Source organism: Triturus cristatus, chromosome 5_1 (genome assembly GCF_964204655.1).
Source record: "Triturus cristatus chromosome 5_1, aTriCri1.1, whole genome shotgun sequence".
Lineage (NCBI taxonomy): Eukaryota > Metazoa > Chordata > Amphibia > Caudata > Salamandridae > Triturus > Triturus cristatus.
Genome location: NC_140587.1, coordinates 301042487 through 301064686, shown reverse-complemented (window position 1 = coordinate 301064686; position 22200 = coordinate 301042487). Strand labels below are relative to the sequence as shown.

At 48.3% G+C, this 22200-nt stretch overlaps 1 protein-coding gene across 1 annotated transcript in view; it reads left to right on the top strand.

Moving 5' to 3' along the window:
* The window catches only part of NTAQ1 (N-terminal glutamine amidase 1), a 222675-nt gene that overhangs the window by 138090 nt on the left and 62385 nt on the right, over positions 1-22200 (top strand). The window contains exon 4 of the mRNA XM_085604995.1: positions 15021-15169. Coding sequence (XP_085461121.1) covers positions 15021-15169 — 149 coding nt within the window. The remainder of the gene's footprint in view (positions 1-15020; positions 15170-22200) is intronic.

The following is a 22200-nucleotide window of genomic DNA, read 5'->3' as shown; positions in this document are numbered from 1 at the left end:
GCAGGCACTAGCATATAGTCAAGCCTCGAAAGACTACCGTGGGCCCCGGAGTGGAAAGTATATTGTGCTTGTCCAGGGTGTTTCAACCGCCAACAATCTATCAGTCCCAGGGTATCCAGAAAGCCCCCCAGCCAGTTCTGGGCCCGAGGGAGGTCCCTAGGGGGGTGTCGATCTTCAACTCCGGAAACCACTGCGTTAAAATCCCCCCCCAAGACCAAAACCCCCCCCGGAAGCCCAAGTAGCAGGCGCCCCAAATCAGCAAAGGTGGCCGTCTGCAGGCCCGGCGGCACGTAGACAGCAACCAGCGAAATCAACTTACCCTCCCATCTCCCCACCAGCGCAGTGTAGCGCCCTCTGTCGTCGTGGAGCACCTCATCCACCTCCAACGGGAGAGAGGTCCTAACTAAAATGCCCACTCCCCTCGAGCCAGAGGTGAAACCAGAATGGGCCAGAAGGCGATATCCTCGCCTGTTCATGGCATGGAAAGAGTTCCCTATGAGGTGCGTCTCCTGCAGAAACACAATGTCAGGCGAAATACGTTTCAAGAACTGCAGGACCACCCCCCGCTTTATCCTGTCCCCCAGCCCATTCACATTCCATGAAAGAAGTCTCAACCCCTTACCCCCCATCCCCACCAGCACAAAATATCCCCCTCCCGGAGAGCACAATCATAATAACACTACAGAAAACATTACCCCGCCTCGTGATGCAAACAAACAAACCCCAACCCCACCCCATCAACCCCAACAAAACTCCCCCCTCCCTGCACCCCTGCGTGAGCCCAAACAGCCCCCCCAACGTGCAGTGTGCCTGTCGCCCCAATATGAAACTCACTACAAAGAAGACAAAAAAAAAAACCAGAAGGAGGAAAGGGCCCCAGCAAGCCCCCCGCAACCTCCAGATACCAAAGGGCAAAGTGTTACAAACTGGAGTCCAGTGCAGCCACAGGTGCAAAACGTTACCAGTCCGGTCCATAGCCAGGATCCCAGTTCTATTCCTACTCCGTCGAGCACTCTCCGTTTTCCGCCATCCGACCTTCCCGACCTCGACCCCTAGGTAGGGCATCCAGCCATTCTCCAACCGCCTCCGGCCGGTCAAAGAAATGCGAGCGACCCTCTAACTCAACCCGCAGCCTAGCCGGGAATAGCATCGCATATTTCAGCTCCATGTCCCTCAAGCGCCGTTTGATGGCCAAAAAACCCAACCGTTGCTTTTGAACCGCTTGTGTGAAGTCTGGGTAAAAGCTAACATTAGAGTTCTCAAACTTTAATGGCCCAGCCACCCTCGATGCCTGAAGGATAGCATCTCTATCCCGAAAATTAAAAAGTCGGGCAATGATAGGCCGCGGGGGAGCACCCACCTTGGGCGCACCACCCGGAATCCTGTGGGCCCGTTCCACAGCGAAGAACTTGCTCAGTCCCTTGGGTGCTAGATGAGTCACCACTAGATCCTCCACAAAAAGATCCGCAGCAGACTCCTCCGATCGTTCGGGCACCCCAATAATACGGACATTATTCCTCCTGGCCCTGCTTTCGGAATCCTCAAGGCGACGATCAGTCAGGTCACTGGCGAGCCGCAACCTTCGCACCTCCGTCTGCAAAGCGGCCACATCCACAGTTAGGCTCGACGCCGCTTGAGTCAATGAGTCGACCCGGTCATTTGTTTTGGACAGGTCCGCTCTGACCAAATTCACATCAATCAACACCGAGTCCAATTTATTAGCCAGGGTATCCCCTTGCATGCCCGCCCCTTTCCCCGCCCAGTGCCGCGCTTTGTATTAGCGGGCGGAGTTCATGACGAGCTGGACTCGTCATGGGCACAGCGCCACCGCAGCCCATGACGAGTCCAGCTCGTCATGGGCACTGAAGGGGGTATCAAATTGCTGGTTCACAGTCGCCTTCATCTCCTCAATGGCCCCCATGACATCCAGCAGAGTCAATTCGGACGAGGCGCCCGAGGCCTCCTTGGGCTGCTCAGGCGATTTATGTGATCCACCAGGGGATCCCTTTGGCTGCGCATAGCGGTCCATGTTGTTGGCCTGGGTATAAGCTCCCCTCCGGGTAGACTTGGGTTTCAGCTTGTCGCCGTCCACTCTCGCCGCCATCATCAGCGACCACCAAGGTCAGCACCCTCCAGCACCCGGAGGAAGGCCAGGCGACCACTGCAGGAGATCCGGGCCACCAACTGAAATAGGCCCGTTTACAGTTCGAGAATCAGGCCATGCACTCCGTCCTCGGCGCTGCTTACCCGAAGTCCCGACGTCAGTTTCCGCAGATCAACTCGAAACCGAAAGTGAAAGCACGGGGTCCGGGGCAGGCCCAGACTGGCATGCCGCTGTTGTTCACTTCGCGCCCGGGCACCTCACCAACTCGAGTACGGGACCAAGGCCGGAGAAGGCCGCAAACTTCAGATCGCCACCAGTCCGGTTCCCGGAGTCCGATTTCGATTTGGAAAACGAGTGGCACCCTAGCGCAAGATCATAGACAAAAGCCCGACTAGAAAACTAGGATTATGACAGGATAGACGTGGGAGGTTGCGGAGGCCCCCGGGAGCCACAAGCCTACGCGGCCATCTTGGTTGCGCGCTAGGCTCCTCCCCCAGTTTTGAAACTTTTGATACTGGAAATGCTAGAGTGGTTCTGTGTACTTTGCTTATTGAAGGCTTTGCACACATTTCTGAAACCTTCTGCTACTAATACATAAAAAAAAATTCCAACGTTATGACTATTCATTTCTGCCACTGTCATAAATGGACCTACAAGTTCGGCAATGGCATTATTCTCTAGCTTCTAGCCCAGCAATATTCCACTGTGGCTGGGTTGGTTGCTAGGTTTCGCCTACAATACAGCGCAAGCAGTCTGGTTGCAAAGAACCTATTGTGATCTTATAGCGGGCTTAGAGCTCTCCTGTTGCTTACTATCAATCAATCAGGGAATTGTAAGCGCACTAGTCACCCGTGAGGGTCTCAAGGCGCTGGGGGGGGGGGGGGGTAGCAAATTGGTTCAGCCGAAGAGCCAGGTCTTGAGAGTCTTCCTGAATGTGTTCAGGAAAGGTGTGCGTCTGATGTCCGCCGGTAGCTCGTTCCAGGTCTTGGCTGCAATGTGGGAGAATGCTCTTCCGCCTGTTCTGGCTCTGTGGATGCGCAGAGTTCCAGCCAGTGCGAGGTTAAAAGATCGGAGGTTTCTTTTGGGTGCGTGTAAATTTATTCTGTCATTGAGGTATTTGGGTCCGTTGTTGTGTAGGCATTTGTAGGCGTGGGTGAGGATTTTTAAGGTGACTCTCTTCTCCACGGGGAGCCAGTGAAGTCTCCGCATGTGTTGTCTGATGTGTTCGTGCTGGGGTATGCCTAGGACTTGTTTATGCTGGCCTAGAGAGCGTTTCCGTAGTCCAGTCTGCTGGTGATAAATGCGTGGGTGACTGTCTTCCTTGACTCGGGGGGATCCATTTGAAGGTCTTGCGAAGGGTGCGGAGGATGTTGAAGCGGCTGGAGGTGACAGAGTTGACCTGTCTGTTCATGGTGAGTGTAGACTCGAGTATGATGCCAAGGTTTGGTGTGGTCTGAGGGGGTAGGTGGGCTTCCGAGGGCGGTGGCCCACCAAGTCTTGTCCCACTATTGGTTGGCTGTATTGTCACTCTCATTTGATTGCTTCTTATTTGATGGCTTGCCTTTCTCCTTTTGTGTTTGTCCCTCCCCTGGAGCATAGCTTCTTTACAATCCTTTGAGCGGCTGACTTGTAACTTTCTAGGGAACTACTTTTTTATTTTTCGTTAAGAATTCCATGAGAGTGTATATACTCTTCAGTGTTCTCCCTCGTGTGGGCCTCCCCCGTCACCTGTACCTGTTTGTTGCACTTGCACTCATGTTTTTCTCCCTCCCTCAGAGCTTTGTGTTGCCCTCTTCCACGATTTCTTGTCCCCTCATCCCATTTTGCTATCTCTATCCAGTGCTTCTTCCTCTGACCTGTGCTGTCCTATCTAGCAAGTAATACTATCCCACCCTTGTGTTGCTCTCTCCCTCATGTGCTGCTTTTCCATACTTCACCCACCCAGCTTTATTTCTGTTTTATTCACTCCATGACCACCCCATTGCCCCTTCACACTGCCATCTTTATTTTCTTTTTCAAATTGCTGCCAGTCCCTCTGCTTTAAAAACATAGAGCTTCCAAGCTACATCAGTTTTATTTATTTTTATTGACTGATCTATCTCGGATCAGAAAATTTAAAAAAATTACGCCCTCCTCCTTTTGAAAAGCTCACATGCATAGTGATGCATGCAGATGTATGTTTAAACACATGCACATTCATACATCAGCACACGTGAGCATGGTGACCAAATGACGCGACCGCCATCATACCTTTTTTTCATTCTGGCCATGCTGCACAGCATTGGCAAAAACAAATCTTTGTCGAAGTTGTAGAGCATTGCCAAAAGGCACTGACAAAACTAGTTAGACCTTTTTGCTTTGCCAATGCCTTTTTAGGTCTCGCCTACGCAGCGCGCATGCGCTGCATAGGAAAAAGACCTTTAGCCATCGATTCAGTTTTGCTGCCAAAAACGTGTACGCATTGCATTGCCTTCAATGGCAACGCGTGCACGTTTGGCGATTCCCTTGTGGGACCGAGCTTTGACAGATGGTTCCTGCTCGCTCCCGCAAGGGAAACAGGTGCCGGCCTCCTCCTCTCTCCCCTCCCCCTGCTGCCTCCTCCTCTCCTCGTCTTTTTTTTTTTACCTAGTTCAGCGCGACGCCCGCGCTTGTTTCCAATTGTTAACAGCTCAGAGCGAATGACCTGCTTGTTAACAAATGTAGGTGAACATTGTGCGGTAAAATGCACCATTTGCCCAAATTCTTTCAAAATTACCTTGGGGAAGAACCCCACCCAGACGGAAGACAGGCCCGCTCGATCGCTACAGTTCAGAGTTTGGGCGATGACAGTTATGCGAAAAATTGGTGGATCTGGGCTGCGCCAGAATTGGAAGAGGGAAAAAAACTCTTTATTATAAAAAAATGACAACTGTATTTATTTATTTGCAAATTAAGCACTGCTAGTAAGTATCTTGGGCTCAGAAAGCAACCGCTGCTTGACTGGCATCGCTCTGACTCTGTCAGAAGAGGCCAGTCAGCTCTTAGGTATCAGTTAACTCCTTAATTGTATACCGTGTCTGCGCATGTGCTAAAGAGCGAGGCTGCCGGTGCAGAAAAGTAGCGAGGTTCATAGAACTCCGGAAGAAGCGTGTTTATAAGAATGAATCACATTCTCGCTTTCCATCTGTTGTGCATTGTGGGGTGAGAAACGCAGGTACCAAGAAAGCAATAGTTCAATGATAGCCTCTTTACTGTGGCTATAGCATAATGTGAACACGCAGGAGTCGCTTCTTCGTGGAGAGACGAGACTCGCCCAATGTCACTTCCTTTTAATGCACCACTAGTGCAGATCCAAGACTGATCTGATGTTTCTAAGGAGAAACTAAAGGAGTCTTGTGTTTCGCGGTTTCCCGGGTCCAGCTGACCACCTCAGACAAGCTACGACAGCTAAGCGTTGTGCCACCGGGTAGCTCTTTATTCTCTTTTTAATACAGAGAGTCCGCTATTTCACGGGGATAGCGACCCCGTAGGGGCCTTAGGAAGTGATGGGTTCATGCACTGAAGAGGCACGCTTAAATAGATTTAAAACTACATGACTTTACACCACTCCTCAGCTCGCCTTGTTAAAAGAGGGCCTTATGTGGCCCTAACATGGGAAGTGAAGAAGACAGGGAGCCTGGAAGCAGTGGTTTTTTTTTAAATCTATTATAATGTTATTTTTAACAAGTTTGCTGTTGTTTAATCAGCTCTAGAAATTGAAAATTGGGGTGGGATAGCCACTGAAGCCTCAAACCAACTTCCAGCCAGATACATGGCTTTTGTTTAGCTAAGCCAGATACATGGATTTGGAATAGTCGTTATCATGTTTTACACAATGATTTAAAAGTCAAATATGCAGAGGACTCAGTTCGTAATAACTAGCGCCAAGCCAGGCTGTTTGCTCAGATCGATTCTATTAATTTTCTGGTTAGCCCACCTATAATGAAAAACACAAAACTGTAGATGCTCACCATTGCTGAGTGCATGTATCCTGGAAAGTGCCAGCACTTGTCTGCTGAAGGCATTACCATGATTGGTAGTCCTCTTCGTATTAGCAATGTGTAGGACACGGACACGTCACGGAGGACGTAGATATGGGGGGTTTGAGATGCCACGTATGTCGAGGGAGTTCCCGGTCAAGAAGTGAGCAGGACTGCAATTCAAAGCAGTACCAGAACAAGAAATATCACCCCCGTCCCTAGTGGATGAGGGAGCTTAGGACGCCTACATCCAGAAGGATGGTGGGCGGAGGGTAGAGGAGGGCTGGAGACAGCGCCTAGTTGAACATGTGCATAGACCGTTTGTATACTGCATGGGTTTAACCCCTTCTACTTAGGTTTCGCCACTAAGTGACCGTCCAGCATAACTCTGCGTGGGGCCAATATTCAGCCTCCCTTTTTTTTCTGTGAATGGGGGAGAGGCTTCTTTCAAAGCATGTAAAAAGGAAGAGGCAAAATGATTAACGATACAACATAATTGTGTGGAGATTTTGACAAAAAAGTGTACGGAAAATAAAAAGAGAAATTAATTAAATAGTCTATTACTTCATAGTTTGGCACATTTCGGAGAAGCATTATTTCTCTCCTGTGGTCTTCTTTTCCTTCCTGGGGCAGTCTTTGGTGCCTTGCAACCCGAAAGCCCCTTCCGTCCATTCAGACCCGAAGCAACCCCCCCTTGTGTGTGTCAGCCGGGCTGAGACAGCTTCCCGGGCACACACACACAGTTTTTGAGCTTCTGTGGGCTGGCGTCTGTCTTCTTGCAGCTGCACCCGTGTACTTCACAGGTCTTTAAAAGACCATTTACTTGTTAAACAGGCTTTGTTGTTTTTCACCCCTTCTTAGAGCCCCTGCATCTCCACTCTGCATATTGCTGGAAGAGCCAGCCCCCCCCAAAACTTTTAGTAGATCCTCCCACACGCCCAAATTTGGCTCTAGTTGTGTTGCGCTCCCCTCTCCCCATAAACGTTTAATGTTGCATTATGCCTGGCGGCTCTTTTCTCTCGCCGCCATGTGTGTAACCAGTGCTTTAAATGAGCCGGTACTGTCAGGTACTGAGTATCGGCACTTTTTTATTTTGAGAAGGAGAGTACCCGCACTTCTCAAGGGAAACATAATACTTTTAATTTGAAAGCACCTGCACTTCTCAGAAACAAGTAGGTACTCTGGCACAGAGTACCTGCATTTACATTTTTCCATTTAAAGCACTATGTGTAACTCTCAGGAAAGCAGCACGTGCAGTGACACTGCAAACGGATGTGAAAGACCCGTCGAACCCCAATTTCATCTCCCTAGTAGTCCAAGTTTCCGTACTGTGAGGGGAGTAGTTCCTGTCAGTCTCGCAGGGGTGTGGCCACACAGCTCACTCAGACTCATCAAGGGGCGGGGCTCAGCACTCTTCCTCAAAGGGTTGGACCACGGCGGGCCAATGAAGAGCAGCTGTCTGCTGCCTGCGCGCCAGATTTCACTGAATGGGAGGAGCTACTAGTTCAGTGCTGGAGCTGCGCTCTCTCACCTGGTTGCAGGCAGTCGGTCAGGCTGCTCAAGGACCATGCAGCTATCTCCATCAGAACCCGCACAGCTTCTTACTACGGGCTGCCCTGCGCCGTCAGGATTTTCAGTCACTCCCCTTCCCCGGCGGGGGACGAAACAGCATGCAGTCCCTGCTTTACGTCCGTGGGTTGGCCGTTGAGTATGTCTCCACCCGCCCAAAACACGCAGACAATCACTGTCTGCGGCTACATTAATCGTGCAGCAGGTTGTGGGAGTTAGTAGCCTGCAGGCAACTCCCCCACACGGTGTCTGCCCAGCCTGCGGCGCTCCCTCGCGTGTCCCGCGGGCGGCAGAAACTGCACCTTCCTTGGGCTGCGCATCTGCCAACGAGAGATGCGCAGACGTTTGATGAGGCTGGAGCTATCGGCAGACACGAAGAACGGGGAAAGGGGATGGGAGGAAGTCAGTCACGGATGGTCAACTGTACCGCTTCCGTATTCGCCCCCACGCAGAAAGAAGCTTCGGGAATATTGCAGATTCCCCATTCCTCGCGTGGCTGCACTCACCCGGATGTTCGCTTCTGGTTACAATTCACTGATTTTATTATGGGCGCTTATTATTTATTGCACAGATCCCTGTAGGTCATAAACTCCGATAATGATGACACCGTCCAGGGTTGTGCTTTGTCGGCGTCGCTTAGCTGCTCTCATTTCATTGTGCGGCCCTTTTTGGAGATCTCGATGCAATAAAAGATGTAGTCAGTCTCCTGTCACCAGAGTGGGGAGAGGTTGTGGCCTTATGGCCAGAGCTGCTGACTTTGGACCAGTGGAACCAGGTTGGAGCCTCGGCTCAGCTTCTTGTGATTCTGGGCAAATCACTTACTCTCCTCCCAGGTTACCAAAATTGAATGTGTCCTTGTGTAACGTAATAGGTACTCATGTAAAGCGCTCTAATACCTTCGTGTGGAGTTCGCACTATAGAAAGCTGCAAAAAGAACAAGCATTGGCATAGCCAATATGTCTCGCCTTTGGGACCTTATAAGTGTTTGGTTATCCAGCACAATATCCTTGGTACAACAATATCAACTGTTGCATGGCTAAACACTTATAAGGTCCTTTCTTTCTGTGCCATGTGCTGTCTTTGGTGACTCAATCAATCAGTCAAATAGGATTTATAAAGCGTGGCTTATCACCCGCAAGGTTATCCAGGCGCTTGCATGTCTCGGCGCCTCAGTCAAACAGCCAGGTCTTGAGGCCCTATAAAATTCTGGATGTGAGGTGATGGCCTGGAGATGCGTGGGGAGGCTTTTCCAGGTTTTTGCTGCTATATGGAAGGAGGATCACCCTCCACTTCTACTTATGTGGATGCCAGGAGTGTGGGCAAGTGATAGGGAGGTAGAGCATGGTCTTCTCGCTGGTCGATGGAATTTCAGGTGGTGGTAATGTAGATGGGTCCTTGGTTGTGTAGAGCTTGGTGTGAGTGGGTCAGCAGTTTGAACTGGCTTCTCTTCTGCATGTGTAGCCAGTGGACTTGCCTGGGGTGTGATGTGATATGGGATCGTCGGGGAAGGTCAAGGATGAGTGTGGCTACGATGTTCTTTATGGTCTAAAGTCTTTGTAGGAGGTGTGGGGCGATTCCTATGTAGAGGGCGTTGCCGTAGTCCAGTCAGCTGGTGATGAGGGCCTGTGTCACAGTGCATCTCGTTTCAGGGGTAGCCACTTGAAGATCTTACGTAGCATGCGCAGAGTGAAGAAGGAGGCGGAGGAGACGTAGTTAATCTGTGATTTCTCGATAAGCTTATTGTCAATGATTCCAAGGTTTCTGGCTTGTTCAAAGGGAGTGGGTGGAATTTCTAGTTCTGAAGGCCACCATGAGTCGTTCCATGTTTTGCTGCTATTGCCGAAAATTAGAACTTCAGTCTTGTCTGTGTTCAGCTGCAGGCAGTTTTCTTTCAACCAGTCAGTGGCGCTTGTCATACATCTGTGGAAGTTGGTTTTGGTGGTTGTGGGGCCGTCAGTGAGTGAGAGGATCAGTTGTGTGTCGCTTGCATAGGAGATGATGCTGCCAACATGGGATCTGACGATGTTGGCTAGTGGGGTCACTTATGTGTTGAAAAGGATGGGGCTAAGGAATGATCCTTGGGGGACACCGCAAGTGATATCTTTAGGTTTGGAGGTTGAAGGAGGTGGGTGTATTCTCTAGGTTCTTCCAATGAGGAAGAAGGTGATCCATCTGAGTGCGTCCCCTTGGATGCCGATGTTGTGCAGTCTTTTGGTCTTTAGTTTTTTCTTGAAGGTGGAAAGATCAAGCATAGTGCGTAGCTCAAAAAGTTTATTCTATGTAACCGGCACCAGATAGGAGAAAGATCTACCGCCTGGTATGACCTGGCAGATTTTTGGAACTCTAGCCAGGTGTTCAGAAGAAGAACGTAAAGTTCTGGAAGGAACATATTCATTGATCCTCTCCCTCAGATAGCTGGCACTAGAGCCATACAGAGCTTTATGTGCCAGGACCATGGGTTTAAACAGAATATTTTTTTTTATGGGAAGCCAGTGGAGTGCATCCAGATGAGAGGACATATGCGTTCTCAGGGGAAGAGGGGAGAGGATGTGGCCTTACGGCTAGAGCGGTCGACGTCAAAGCTGGGGAACCGGGTTCGAGTCTCAGCAATGACGCTCAACATCCTGTGATTCTGGGCAAATCACTTAATCTCCCTGTGCCTAACAAAAACGAATGTGTCCTCATGTAACGAAACTGGTGCTATGTAAAGCGCTCTGATACCCGATATCTTCGGGTCTAATTTGCGCTATATAAAACTCTAATGACATTTTTTTTTGTGTAATGCTGCCGAGAGGCCATTCGGATGTCGTCAGTGGCTGCGATCAAGGCAGTCTCGGTGGTGTGATTGCTGTGGTAGCTGGATTGGTAAGCGTTGAGTAGCTGGTTCTGCTCCAGGTATGAAAGACACTAAGAACCCTGGGGTCTAGAAGTACCACAAGGAAGATGAAAAGGTGATGTGTGAAAAAGAAACAAAAGCCCAATTCACCTAGTGAGAGGGCACTCCCTTTAGGAACGTAATCCCTCACTCACCCTAGGTGACATGCTTCATCATATGGGATTCTCCAATTGTCAATTCTCCAATCAAATAAAAAAAATCATATTGTCAAATTGGAAAATACTGAACATAGGTAATGTAGGGTTGCCTAGACCTCTTTTTGCGTTTAAACGCAGCAGTAACATCAGAGATCAATTGGTCCATACTCGCCCACGCACCAACCAAACAGGCACTCAACATACTCTGTGGGGTCTACCACCGGTCGTGGGCCACTACCCATGTGGTTCTTGTGCGGCATGCGGCCACACTTCTGTAACTAAAGAGATAGACATTGGCACTGGCAGACCGTGGACTCTCAGAAGCCACAGCAACTGCAACAGCTCAAATTTGATCTACCTGATAACTTGCCCATGCGGGTTAAGATACGTTGGAATGACCACCCGTCGCATAAAAACCCGTATTTTGGAACACAAAAGTACTATACGGTGTGGTCGTTCCTCTACCAAACTTACCAACCATTTTTTAGCGGTCAATCATGTTCCCAATGACCTACACTGGACCGTCCTTGATAAACCTTTAATACCACCCCAAGTGACAGATTGCTCTTCTTTTCTGTTTAAACGCGAGCAAAAGTGGGTGTACAAGCTGAAGACGCACGTTCAAGGACTTAATGACGATATTCCATGGCTGTCCCTGTAATTTCGCGGCATTTGTTTACTCTTTAGGCCCACCTTTCACACAGTGCATACGGGCATTACCTATAAGGCATACTGCATTAATTACTGCTGCTTTACACATCTTTTTGCGGTGGCTTTGTTGAGCTACCATTTATTTGCCATAGATCATACTCTTCCAGGCTGCCAGTCAACACTGACTCTATTTACTTTCTCCTGACAGTCTTTGCTGTCTTGGTTTTTCCAGATATCGATAACTTTTGACATCGGAGCACCTCTCTGTTTAATCATTTTGCGAAGCTTTTTTCGGCGGAACTAGTGCTTTTTTAACTAGGTTCCACTTGTCTGGATTATGTGTTGCCATAGCATCAGTTCACATTAATTCCCCGATGTGAGCTTGCACTCACGGAGCGTTTCTCCTCTTGTAGCTAGTGTCGTTTCAACTAGCTCGTCTCCGCTTTGGTTTCACTTATGAATCTTCAGCATGAGCGCATTTTGATTTTGACCTTTTGCGAACATTATGCGCTATTGAGGCAGTATTACGCCTATAGTTTCCCTTACTTCCCTGCTTAACTCACACACACTGTTAATGAGCGCTGTCACCTATTTCCTTAATTACTTGTGGCGCGCATTCCCACATTTCTCTGACAGCTTGATTCCAACCGTCAGCTGCTTACCGGTTTCCATGGTAACTGGCACACGGGCGGTAGAGCACCATCGATTGGTTCTCCCCATTCGTTGTTTAAGGAACGGGTCCCCTGATTGGCCCATATTTGATGACTCATTTCTTTTTAACCTAACTCCGTCGAGCCCCACGGGACCTCCGGCTGCAGGCTCATTCCGGCCCGGTTCCCCGACGGAGAGGTAGGCTCTTTTTACAATCTCTAATGCTATGCGCACACCGTCCTTCTGTTCTAGTTCAAATTATGTTTTCACGAAGGCGGTAACTCCACAATCCTCTATTGGCATGTCTGGTCAATCGTCATGGCATTGCTGTATACGAAGCACAGTTACTTTGAGCCTCCCTGCTCTTTGTTTAGACTCACCATACCCAATCTAACAGGACATGTGGTGGTCTTGTCATGGTTCTATCCTTTTGGTGAACCAATTTTTTGTATTTATTAGCACATCGTGCATTCTTTGATTTTGTCAGTCTCCCTCGTTGTTAGATGATCAGCTCACATGTTTATCACACTCGCTCATGATATGTAAGCACCCCATTCTTCAGTAGTCTTACATCTTCTTTCAGAGCGGTGTTCCTTCCTGAGCGGTTGCCAGGTGGAGGTCAATTTTCCGCCCAGTTTTCACGGGTGAGTGGCCAATGCTTTAAGTTACCACATTCATATATTTACATTACTTAGCATTTGTGACCAACTTGTCTTACACTGATTCTCTTTTGTCTAGGTGATGTTTGCATTATAAAGGAGACGTACACCCGACAAGCAACTTCGGGGTGTTCACGGTATCCTTTGTTGCGTAGTTCTTATACAATTCTTTCCTTTTTGCAGTAGCTTACTAGGTCCTGATGAAAGCCGAGCCTAATTAGGCGCCCAGGCTGAAACATGTCGACCATTGTCTTATGCATTGTACCATTGGTTATATTGAACTAGTGGTTCTCACATTTTTAATCTAGCATCGGTACGGTGGTCTTAAGAGATTCCTCCTTGCCGTCCCGTGACTAGTTTTAATACACTCTTACTGCACTATTATTTCATTAGCACTGCACCCCCCACTCACACCCAGCTCTTCATATGTGGATTTAGTCCACCATTTAGTGCAAAATCAAAACATCCCTGAGCTCCTCCCTCTCATAGAGGGGGTTGTAGCCCCCAGAGAAACTAGGATTTTTCTCTTGTAGGAGAATCCCATATGATGAAGCATGTCACCTAGGGTGAGTGAGGGATTACGTTCCTAAAGGGAGTGCCCTCTCACTAGGTGAATAGGGCTTTTGTTTCTTTTTCACACATCACCTTTTCATCTTCCTTTTGGTACTTCTAGACCCCAGGGTTCTTAGTGTCTTTCATACTTCATTTGGGGATATAATCCTGTGTGATCTCAAAAATGTTCCCTTTGACCCTCCGGCATCTAACCGTTTTGTAATAGAGGTCTGCTCCAGGTATGTCATGAGTTGCTTGATAATTATATTTTCCAGTTCATTCACTGGGAATGGGAGCAGGGAGATTAGCTGGTAGTTTTTGTGTATGCTGGGGACTGTAGAAGGCTTTTTGAGTAGTGGTTTTACTTCGGCACATTTGCAAGTATTGGAAATGTTGTGGTGGTGATGGAAGCCTTGAATAGAGTGATGAGTTCTTGGCCGATCCTTCTGGTTTCCGAGATTGAAGATGTGGTGCAAGCAGGGGTCTGTGGGGCTCTAGAGTGTATGGATTTCATGGTGAAGGTGGTATCCTGGGTGGAGAGGAAGTTCCAGGTGGTCAGTCTGTGGTTGGTGTTGGTTGTGGTGGTGGCGTCTCTGTCGATGAAGTTCGTAGGTGTAGGTTGGCATTCGAAGTTTCAGTATATGGTTGCAATCTTGTCGTAAAAGAAGTTGGTGAGATTGTTGCACAGCTCCTGTGATTGTGTGATGTTTTCGCTAGCAGCTGGGTTGGAGAATTTCTTCACGATGTTAAAGAGTTCCTTGGTGTTAACACTGGTTTCAATCCATGTGGCTAGTGCTGCCTTCTTTGTTGCTCTCAGCAGGCGGTGGTAGAGGTTGAGTGAGATCTTGAAGGCTGCTCTGTCTGAGGTGTGTTTGCAGGTGCGCCACTGCCTCTCCAGCTGTTTGATGCCTTGTTTAGCTGTTCCGAGTTCGGGGTGTACCAGCTGGCTTTTTTGGAGTGTTTTCTCTGGAAGCTGCCCTTGATGGGTGCGTTGCTGCCGGCACGATCGGTGATCCAGGTGTTGACATTTTTTACTCCTTGTTCTAGGTCGGGTTTGGAGGAGGTTTAGGACGTTTGTCTAGTTGGTCCATGAAATGTACTCCACGCCCGGTGGAGGCTCTGGTCATCTTGGGGGTTGCGGTGTGGAGGGTGGAAATGCTGAAGTGGACGATGGAGTGATCGGTCCATATGAGTTTGGTGACGTGGCTGTAACAGTGACATGACTGTGCTTCTTTTCCCAAATTGTGTCAAGGGAACACCTCAGAACTTAGTGGAAAAATTATCTCTAGCATCCATCAAGTATCCTCTCTTTGATGCAGAATCTTCTCTTCATAATTCACACTGACACAGGCACCTGCAAGCAGATCATTTATACAATGTATGCTATACGAAACGTGTAAACAAAAACACATATTTTTGCCAGCTTGGTGCCGGATGTTGTCCTGTAGCAAATTTAAAGCCATCATTACTTTACAAAAGTGATCTAGAACTGCACTCATTGACAGTGGATCCAGGAAATCCATGTCTGATGGACTTTTCCACGCTTTTCTGATTCAGTTGCCACCTCTGGGCTCTTTCAATGTTTGCTGTTTTGATTATCCCAAAAACTGTTATTGTTATTCTTCAAGAGTTTATGATACGCCAAGACGGTTTAGAATTTTGGAACTAGTTTAGTTTGAGCGCAGTCTAAGTTCCTTTCACAGTCAATTAAAGCTTTGTCATCTGTCCTGCTATATTTTTTGCCTCCTCATTTGCTTTTCTACTAGTCGTATTTATATTAACCGTGCTATCTTTTTCTCCTAGGATTATCATGTAATCCTGCTTCATGTTTCAAGCGGTGAGCAGAACTATGTGTATGATCTTGATACAGTGCTACCATTTCCATGTGACTTTAACACCTACGTAAAAGAGGCCTTTAAATCCGATGCCGATCTCCATCCGCAGTTTAGGAGGTGAGTGGTCACAGTATGTTTCTTATGATTGCTGAATTTTTCGTTGCTGAGAAACAAATCACAGATCATGCACTACTTTGCTACTCCAAGTGTTTGCAACAATAGCACTGATGTCACGCATCAAGGGATGTAAGTTATTCTAGGAAGGGAAGCAAGGGGGTCTTAGGTTGGGTAGACCATATATCCAGGGGTTATAGAAGTAAAGGAGAGAATATATTGATTTTACAACTGCACCTAGAAGGTGTAAACACAAATACAATTCTGATGCTGTCACTCTTATCTGCATTAACACTTCACTCATGCGTCCATTTCCAGATCTGAACCTGAGCTTGTGAAGATTACTCACCAGTCAGTATGTTAGCGAAAAACTTAGAGAAGGGCAGGCGGTCTTTTATCTGATTAGTCAGCATTGCTTTTAAGGTGCTGTCACTGTTGGAGCTCAACAGTTCTAATTCAGATTCTACCCTGACACCATTACTTGAAATGAAATGAAATGAAAGAGATTTATAAAGAGCTAATTGAGTTAGTCCTAAGGAAGGACAAGTGGCGGAATTGGACATTCAAAGATTACAAGGACTTGCAACAACGCTTTACGTTTCTTTCCATTACCTGACCTGCAGCAGGGCTTCGGAAGTTGGATTCGTCCTTAACACTAAACTATTAGAACTGCCGAGTTCTCATTGACTCTGAGAATTGACATCAGTATTAGTGCCAGCACATGTTCATGTTCATTTCTGAACTGTAGCTGAGTGTTGTAGAGATGTGGCATATTCCATTATGGTAGTTCACCAATCAGAGAAGATCCGTTCAGCTATTGGTGATTGACCACTGAGTCTTTCAAAGTGTGTGCCCCACAGGAGCAGAGAGATGAAATCATACAAAGTGCATATCTAGCTGGCCCTCTTGCCAGGGGACCAATGACTACTGCACATTGACTTGCCTATTTCTATTTTCATCAGCTCAACTATTGTGATGAAAATGGTTTCCACTTCATAACACTGTACACTTTAGTGTTCTGCACTAAGTAAGGATGTATATTTCATTAATTGTAAAACAGCTAGTTCAACTGTGCTTGGGGATAAATAAACCAACAGTGATATCACGGGCACTGCACATTTAAGGACGCTGATCCCTTGTTCCCAATATTAAGCATGCATTGCTGAGCATTGGAATTCTGTGATAATAACTAGTTGGATGGTGGTATTTTATAATGACATTATGCTTCAGACAATGTAATGCGCATTAATAAAATCTACCTTGAGTACTCTTTAAAGAAAAGCACTCCCTAGTAATCAAAATGAGCTTGGAGTTGTGCTGAAGTGTCATGACTATTGGTCATTTAGACTCCATCCTTGGCTCCGACTCTAAATAGTTTGGAAGATGTTTACTCTGAGATTGTTGTTCTTCATTGAATGGTGTTGGAGTGGTCATGTGAGTCATGTGAGTCTTCTGAAGAAGGCTTGTAGGAAAGTAGGATCTGCTTCTATGGTTACCCCCCACCCCCCATTTGCCTGTTGCTAAGCTGTATTTGACTAGTCTGACTGTGAGCCTGCTAATCAAGACCCCAGTCTATCTGCTTTCTCCTTACATTGTTGTGTTCAGTACTTGGGTACCTCCCAGATTGGATACTGGGGTATCCTTATAAGTCCCTAGTATATGGTACTAAGGTACCGAGGGCATAGGTATGTATGTATGTATGTATAGATATACTTGTATAGCGCAATGACTGTCACCCAACGGGCATCCTGGCGCTTAGACTGTTGATGGAAAAAAAAGAACCTGCACAATGAGAAACGATCCACTGCGTAAAAAAAAAATTACGCCACTCTTGGAAAAAGATGAGTTTTCAGGGCTTTCTTGAAGGAGGGGAGAGCTCCCATACTCCTCACTGCCCACGGCAGTGAGTTCCACAGGGTTGCTGCTGTGAAACTGAAAGACCGGCCTCCCAATCGAGTCCTTAAGATTTTTGGAACTACCACCAAGCGAGCCGTAGCCGAGCGGAGAGACCTAGGCGGGACATACCACGAGAACATATTCCGTAGAGGAATGGGACCTTGTTCATGAAGAGCTCTAAATACCATGCAGAGGGCTTTGAATTCGATCCGCTGAGGGACAGGCAACCAATGAAGGTCCCTGAGCGCAGTAGTGGAAGAATCCACGCGCCGGCGTGACAGAGCCAGTTTAGCCGCCAAATTCTGCACACGTTGCAGTTTACCCACCAGAGTCACCGGGGCTCCCAGAAGTAGTGCGTTACAGTAGTCAAGTCTACTTAAGATGGTACCCCGCACTACCTCTGGTCTTGCCTGCGCTGGGAGTAAAGGTAGGATTTTCCTTAGCGTGCGAAGCAGAGCCATGCACGTAGCCACTGTTTTATTCACAGAAGCATCCAGTTGAAGGTTGGAGCCAAAATATACTCCCAAGTTCCCCACACAATCTGCTGGAGGGCTGGTGCCCTGGAAGGATGACGGCCAAAAATTCGATGGAAGAGGCCTAGGGGTGCGGTCAGTTGAACAGTGAAGAACCTCGGTTTTTGAACTATTAAATTGCAGAGAATTATGACGCAGCCAGTCTGCCGTAGAAGTCATGCAGCGATGGAAAATCTCTTGTGACACCGCCTCCTTACCTTCAAACGAGAAGATAAGTTGGGTGTCATCCGCATAGTTGGTCACTGCAATGCCGAAGGATTTTATCAGCTTGATCAGGGGGCGGAGGTAGAGATTGAAGAGAATAGGGCTGATGGCTGACCCTTGAGGTACACCCTGACCAACGCTTCTGATGGTTGATTTGAACGGAGGCAGGGCCACTACCTGGTGTCTATTGTCCAGCTAGGACGTCAGCCAATCAAGGGCCAAGCCAGTCACCCCCACTTCCCTCAGCCTCCTGAGTAAGATCACATGGCTGACCGTGTCGAACGCGGCCGACCTATCGAGCAGCACTAAAAAGGCTGCCCGACTCGGTCGGCACGCGTCCTGAGATCGTCAAGCACAGTCACCAATGCTGACTCTGTCCCGTGGGCTGGTCTAAATCCAAATTGAGCCACGTCCAAGCAGGCGTTGCTCTCCAGATAGCCAGAAAGATGTTTTGTGGCCCATTTCTCCAAGATTTTAATTGGAAAAGGTAGAAGGGAGATGGGCCTATAATTGGCAGGGCAAGAAGGGTCCAAGGTTTCCTTCTTGAGAAGAGGAGACACCACTGCCAGCTTCCAGCAATCCGGTACTCGTGCAGACCTGAGGGATTGACAACAGGTCACAAATAATGGCAAGAAGAGTTCTGCCCGAAATAGCTTCCAAAATTTATGAGGAAGTGGGTCAAGGGGAGAGCCGGAAGAGACGCTGTCAGCCAAAGCACTGAACTCCTGAAAAGATGGTACCGGGAAACAGTTAAGGCGAGCTGAACCTGCATCACCCTCCATGTCCGGTGTTAAGATGGGAGTGAGCAGAGGCTGAGTGCCGGAGCTTGATGAAGTAGCAAGATTGCCCAGGATGGTAGCAATCTTCTCCTCAAAGGCCTGTGCCAATGAGTCGCATAGAGATTGGGATACAGGGACATCATTAGCAATACAGGTGGGGTGTGAAAGAGCTTTAACAATTTTGAACAGCGCCTGGGATTTATTTGCCGCCGACAGTAGGGAATCCTCTAGAAATTTAGCTTTGGCGCATCTAATCTGTGCTTTATAAGTTGCCAGAGTTCGCTTGTAGCAAGCTCTATCTGATTCCCGGTACTGTTTCCTCCAAGCACGCTCCGTCCTCTTGCACTGGAGTTTAGATTGAAGTAGTTCCTCTGAGAACCAAGGCATAGCACGAGTGGGTCTGTCTCTGATTTTACGCAAAGGAGCTAATGAGTCTAATGAAGTCACAATTCGCTGACTAAGCACCTCATAACTTGCGTCTACGCTGTCTCCTAGCGAAAAACCCAACGGAAGCAAGGCAGGCAGGGTGGACTGCTTCACGAGCTTAGACCATTGTCTACCCACCCTAGTAATGCCTAGGCTACCTCTCATCAAGGAGTCTGCAGGAAGAGAAAGGATAAAATGAACCAATGCATGGTCTGTCCAACATTGAGGTAGGATGTTCCGAAGAGCTACATTCTCTGTATCTGCGAAAATCATATCTAAAATATGACCTTTTGAATGGGTCGGCAGAGTAACTAGCTGTTTTAGCTGTACATAGGTACCCTAGAGGTCCCCATAGGCTGAAGCATGCATTATGTCACCCATGGAAGAGCATTCAAACATGGAACTACAGGCCTGCTATTGCAGCCTGTGTAAGCTGGTGCTAGCACCACTTACTAAAGATATAAGTTTCCTGTATCTAGGGTCACTGCACTTAAAACCTATAAGTCACCCCTATAGCAGACCTTTGCAGTCCTGAAGGCAGGGTGCTTGGTTCTAAGTGAGAGGGTGCCCCTGCATGTGCAGGACACCCCTACAGCCTACGGAGTCAAACATGTTGGAATCATGCCCCCACACCTTAAACGGTTTGGGAAAGCACTAGAAGAGCCCTCCTTTAGGCTCTCAGTGTTCCCGGTGCCAACCTTCTAGACCCGGACAGCATAAAATGGTTGCTGCCGTCCAGAGACACATTTCTGCCCTCCTGCTGCTGAGCCAAGCTCGAGCAGGGGAAGGCAGAACAATAGGCATTGTGTCACAGGGAGGTGTAACCACCTCCCAGACAGGATTTAGTGTATTGGGACCGGATGGGTGAGCTTGCCAGCGCCACTAAGTCTGCATGAGGGGCACATTTGGTGTTCCTGTGCATAGTCCAGTTCAAACCAGCCCTGGGAGCCGTTGGCTCCCGCTCTGGCGTGAAACAGGACAAATGACAAGGGATTAACTCCCCTTGTCCAGACCCTCCCCTGGGAGGGTCTCCTGAATCACCCGAACACTTTCCCTAGAGTACTTAGGGGCCTACCTGCGTGTAGGTCGGATAAGATTCAGATCAGACACCACTTCTTCTTTAACCGTCTAGGCACTCTGCACTTCGCTGGACTTCGTTTGGGTTCGACTTCGTCTCCCTTCCAGTCTGCTGCATCGTCTGTGCCTGTGCACCATACAGGAACCTTCTAAGGCCTATGAAGAATCCAAGACACCTGACAGAATCGCCCTTGGAGTGAAGGAGTCACTCCCCTGCATTCGCAGGCACCGCTGCTAAGTTGACCGGTCGGCTGATCCTGAGCTCCTCCGGACTCCGTAAGGTTCTGCAACACAGGTGGTGGAGGCCTGCCCTGTCCTCTCACAAAGTTTGAGGCCTGTATCCCTCGTGGGGGTTGCAATAACTGACCCCCTGTGCACTGAGTCAACTTGCAGTTGCAAAGGCTTGTTGGCTTCTTTCCAAGAAGATCTTCGGGCTCCAAGTCGCCCCCACCTTGAGCATCTCCAGAGACCAGAATCTTCAGCCACAGCGCATCTTTGTACATCGAGGTTTGCATCTTTTGGTGAGCTGCTTGAAGTCCTCTCGCGACTTCAGTGCCTCCGGCCTGTGGGTCCATTTGAGGGCCACACTTGTTTCTTTTGGGCTCCCCTGATTGCTCGGGACCTGTCCTGACTCCCCTGCTTTTGGTGAGTCTCCTGGACCTTGCCGGTCCCAATGTTGCTCCTTCTTCAATTCCTGCGTTGGTTGCACTTGCAAAGACTTGTTGGTGCTCCCGCGAGACACTGACCCCTCAGCACTCGACATTCTTCGTAGGACATCTCGTGCACAGCCCCTGGTCCTCCAAAGCATCACCTGGTTGTCACAGCTGGAGAGTCAAGGTCATCGTCATCCATCCTGCAACACCCGACATCGGAGGGCATTCGTCTTCCAAGTTTCCTGGTCACTCCTGAGTGACATACACCGTGTCCCCTCTGCTTGCAGGTACCTCTCACATAGAATCCACCTACGGATTCCACCGGACACTTTCTCCTTCTTCAACATCAGCACTTTCCTGAAGTCCTCCACTGACTTCGACAGCGGTTTCCGACACCACTGCACACATATGCACTCGACTTCCCTGGTGTAGGTAACATGGGTAATAGGGTATCCACAGGTGGGGTGGCTCTCCAACCTTCTGTCTTCCACGGGGTTTCTTCTGAGTGCACTGGGAAGGGTCCTTAATCCTTAAAACTCCAACCGTGACTTACCCGTAGAGTTGTACGGGGCACACGGTTTTGTTCCCACACTGCACGCGCTCTCCGTGGGGTCCCTATCTACTCACCTTGGGTGGTTCCATTGGGTCCCCAGCACTTCTATGTCCTCCCTTGACACGAGTAGTTGTTCTTATACCACTTTCATATGGTTTGGTCCCCCCACTGGGGTCCACTGTGTATTACGTGCTACTTACTATCTTTCTTTGCGAAAGTATTTTGTGCATTGTGCATATCTCCGGATAGGAAATATTCCTATGTGTTATAGAGTATTATATTTTTATACGTGCCTTGTGTGGTTCTTTTTCACTTAATCTATACTATAAGATTGCATTCTGGTAAAACAAGCTGCTTTACACTACTTCTGCACTAAGCCTGAATGCTGCTCTCCACAGCTACCACTTAGAGATCTTCTAAGGTTGTCAAAGACCTCTCAAATCACCATAAGGGTTGTCTGGACTGGTGCAAGGTGCCCACTTACATTAGCGGACATCATATACCAGGCCAGCTTCTCACAAGGCTTCATACTCAAACTTTTCAGTTATCAACAGGATGCTGTGCTGCAGAAAATACTGGTGACCTTTGTAGTTAATCACCGCAAAATATACCTCAGACTGCTCTTTAACTTTTTCTCATCCGCGCCCATGAAAGCCAGTTCATGTAAGAAGCAGACACAGGTGTTATGAGGAATCTGCTGATCCTGGCTTGGTCTCACCTCCACAACATGGACCTCCTATTTAATAATGCCTGGGTCTAGTGATTTGGTGAACTCGGGTAGCATGGCTTCACCTTAAAAGTAGAGAAACAAATAGATTGGTGCAGTTCTTACTTTTGAGAAGAAGCCAAGGAGGGCCTCTCATAAGACTACAGGGGGGGTTAGGGTTTACATCAGGCAGTTTAAGGAATTCAG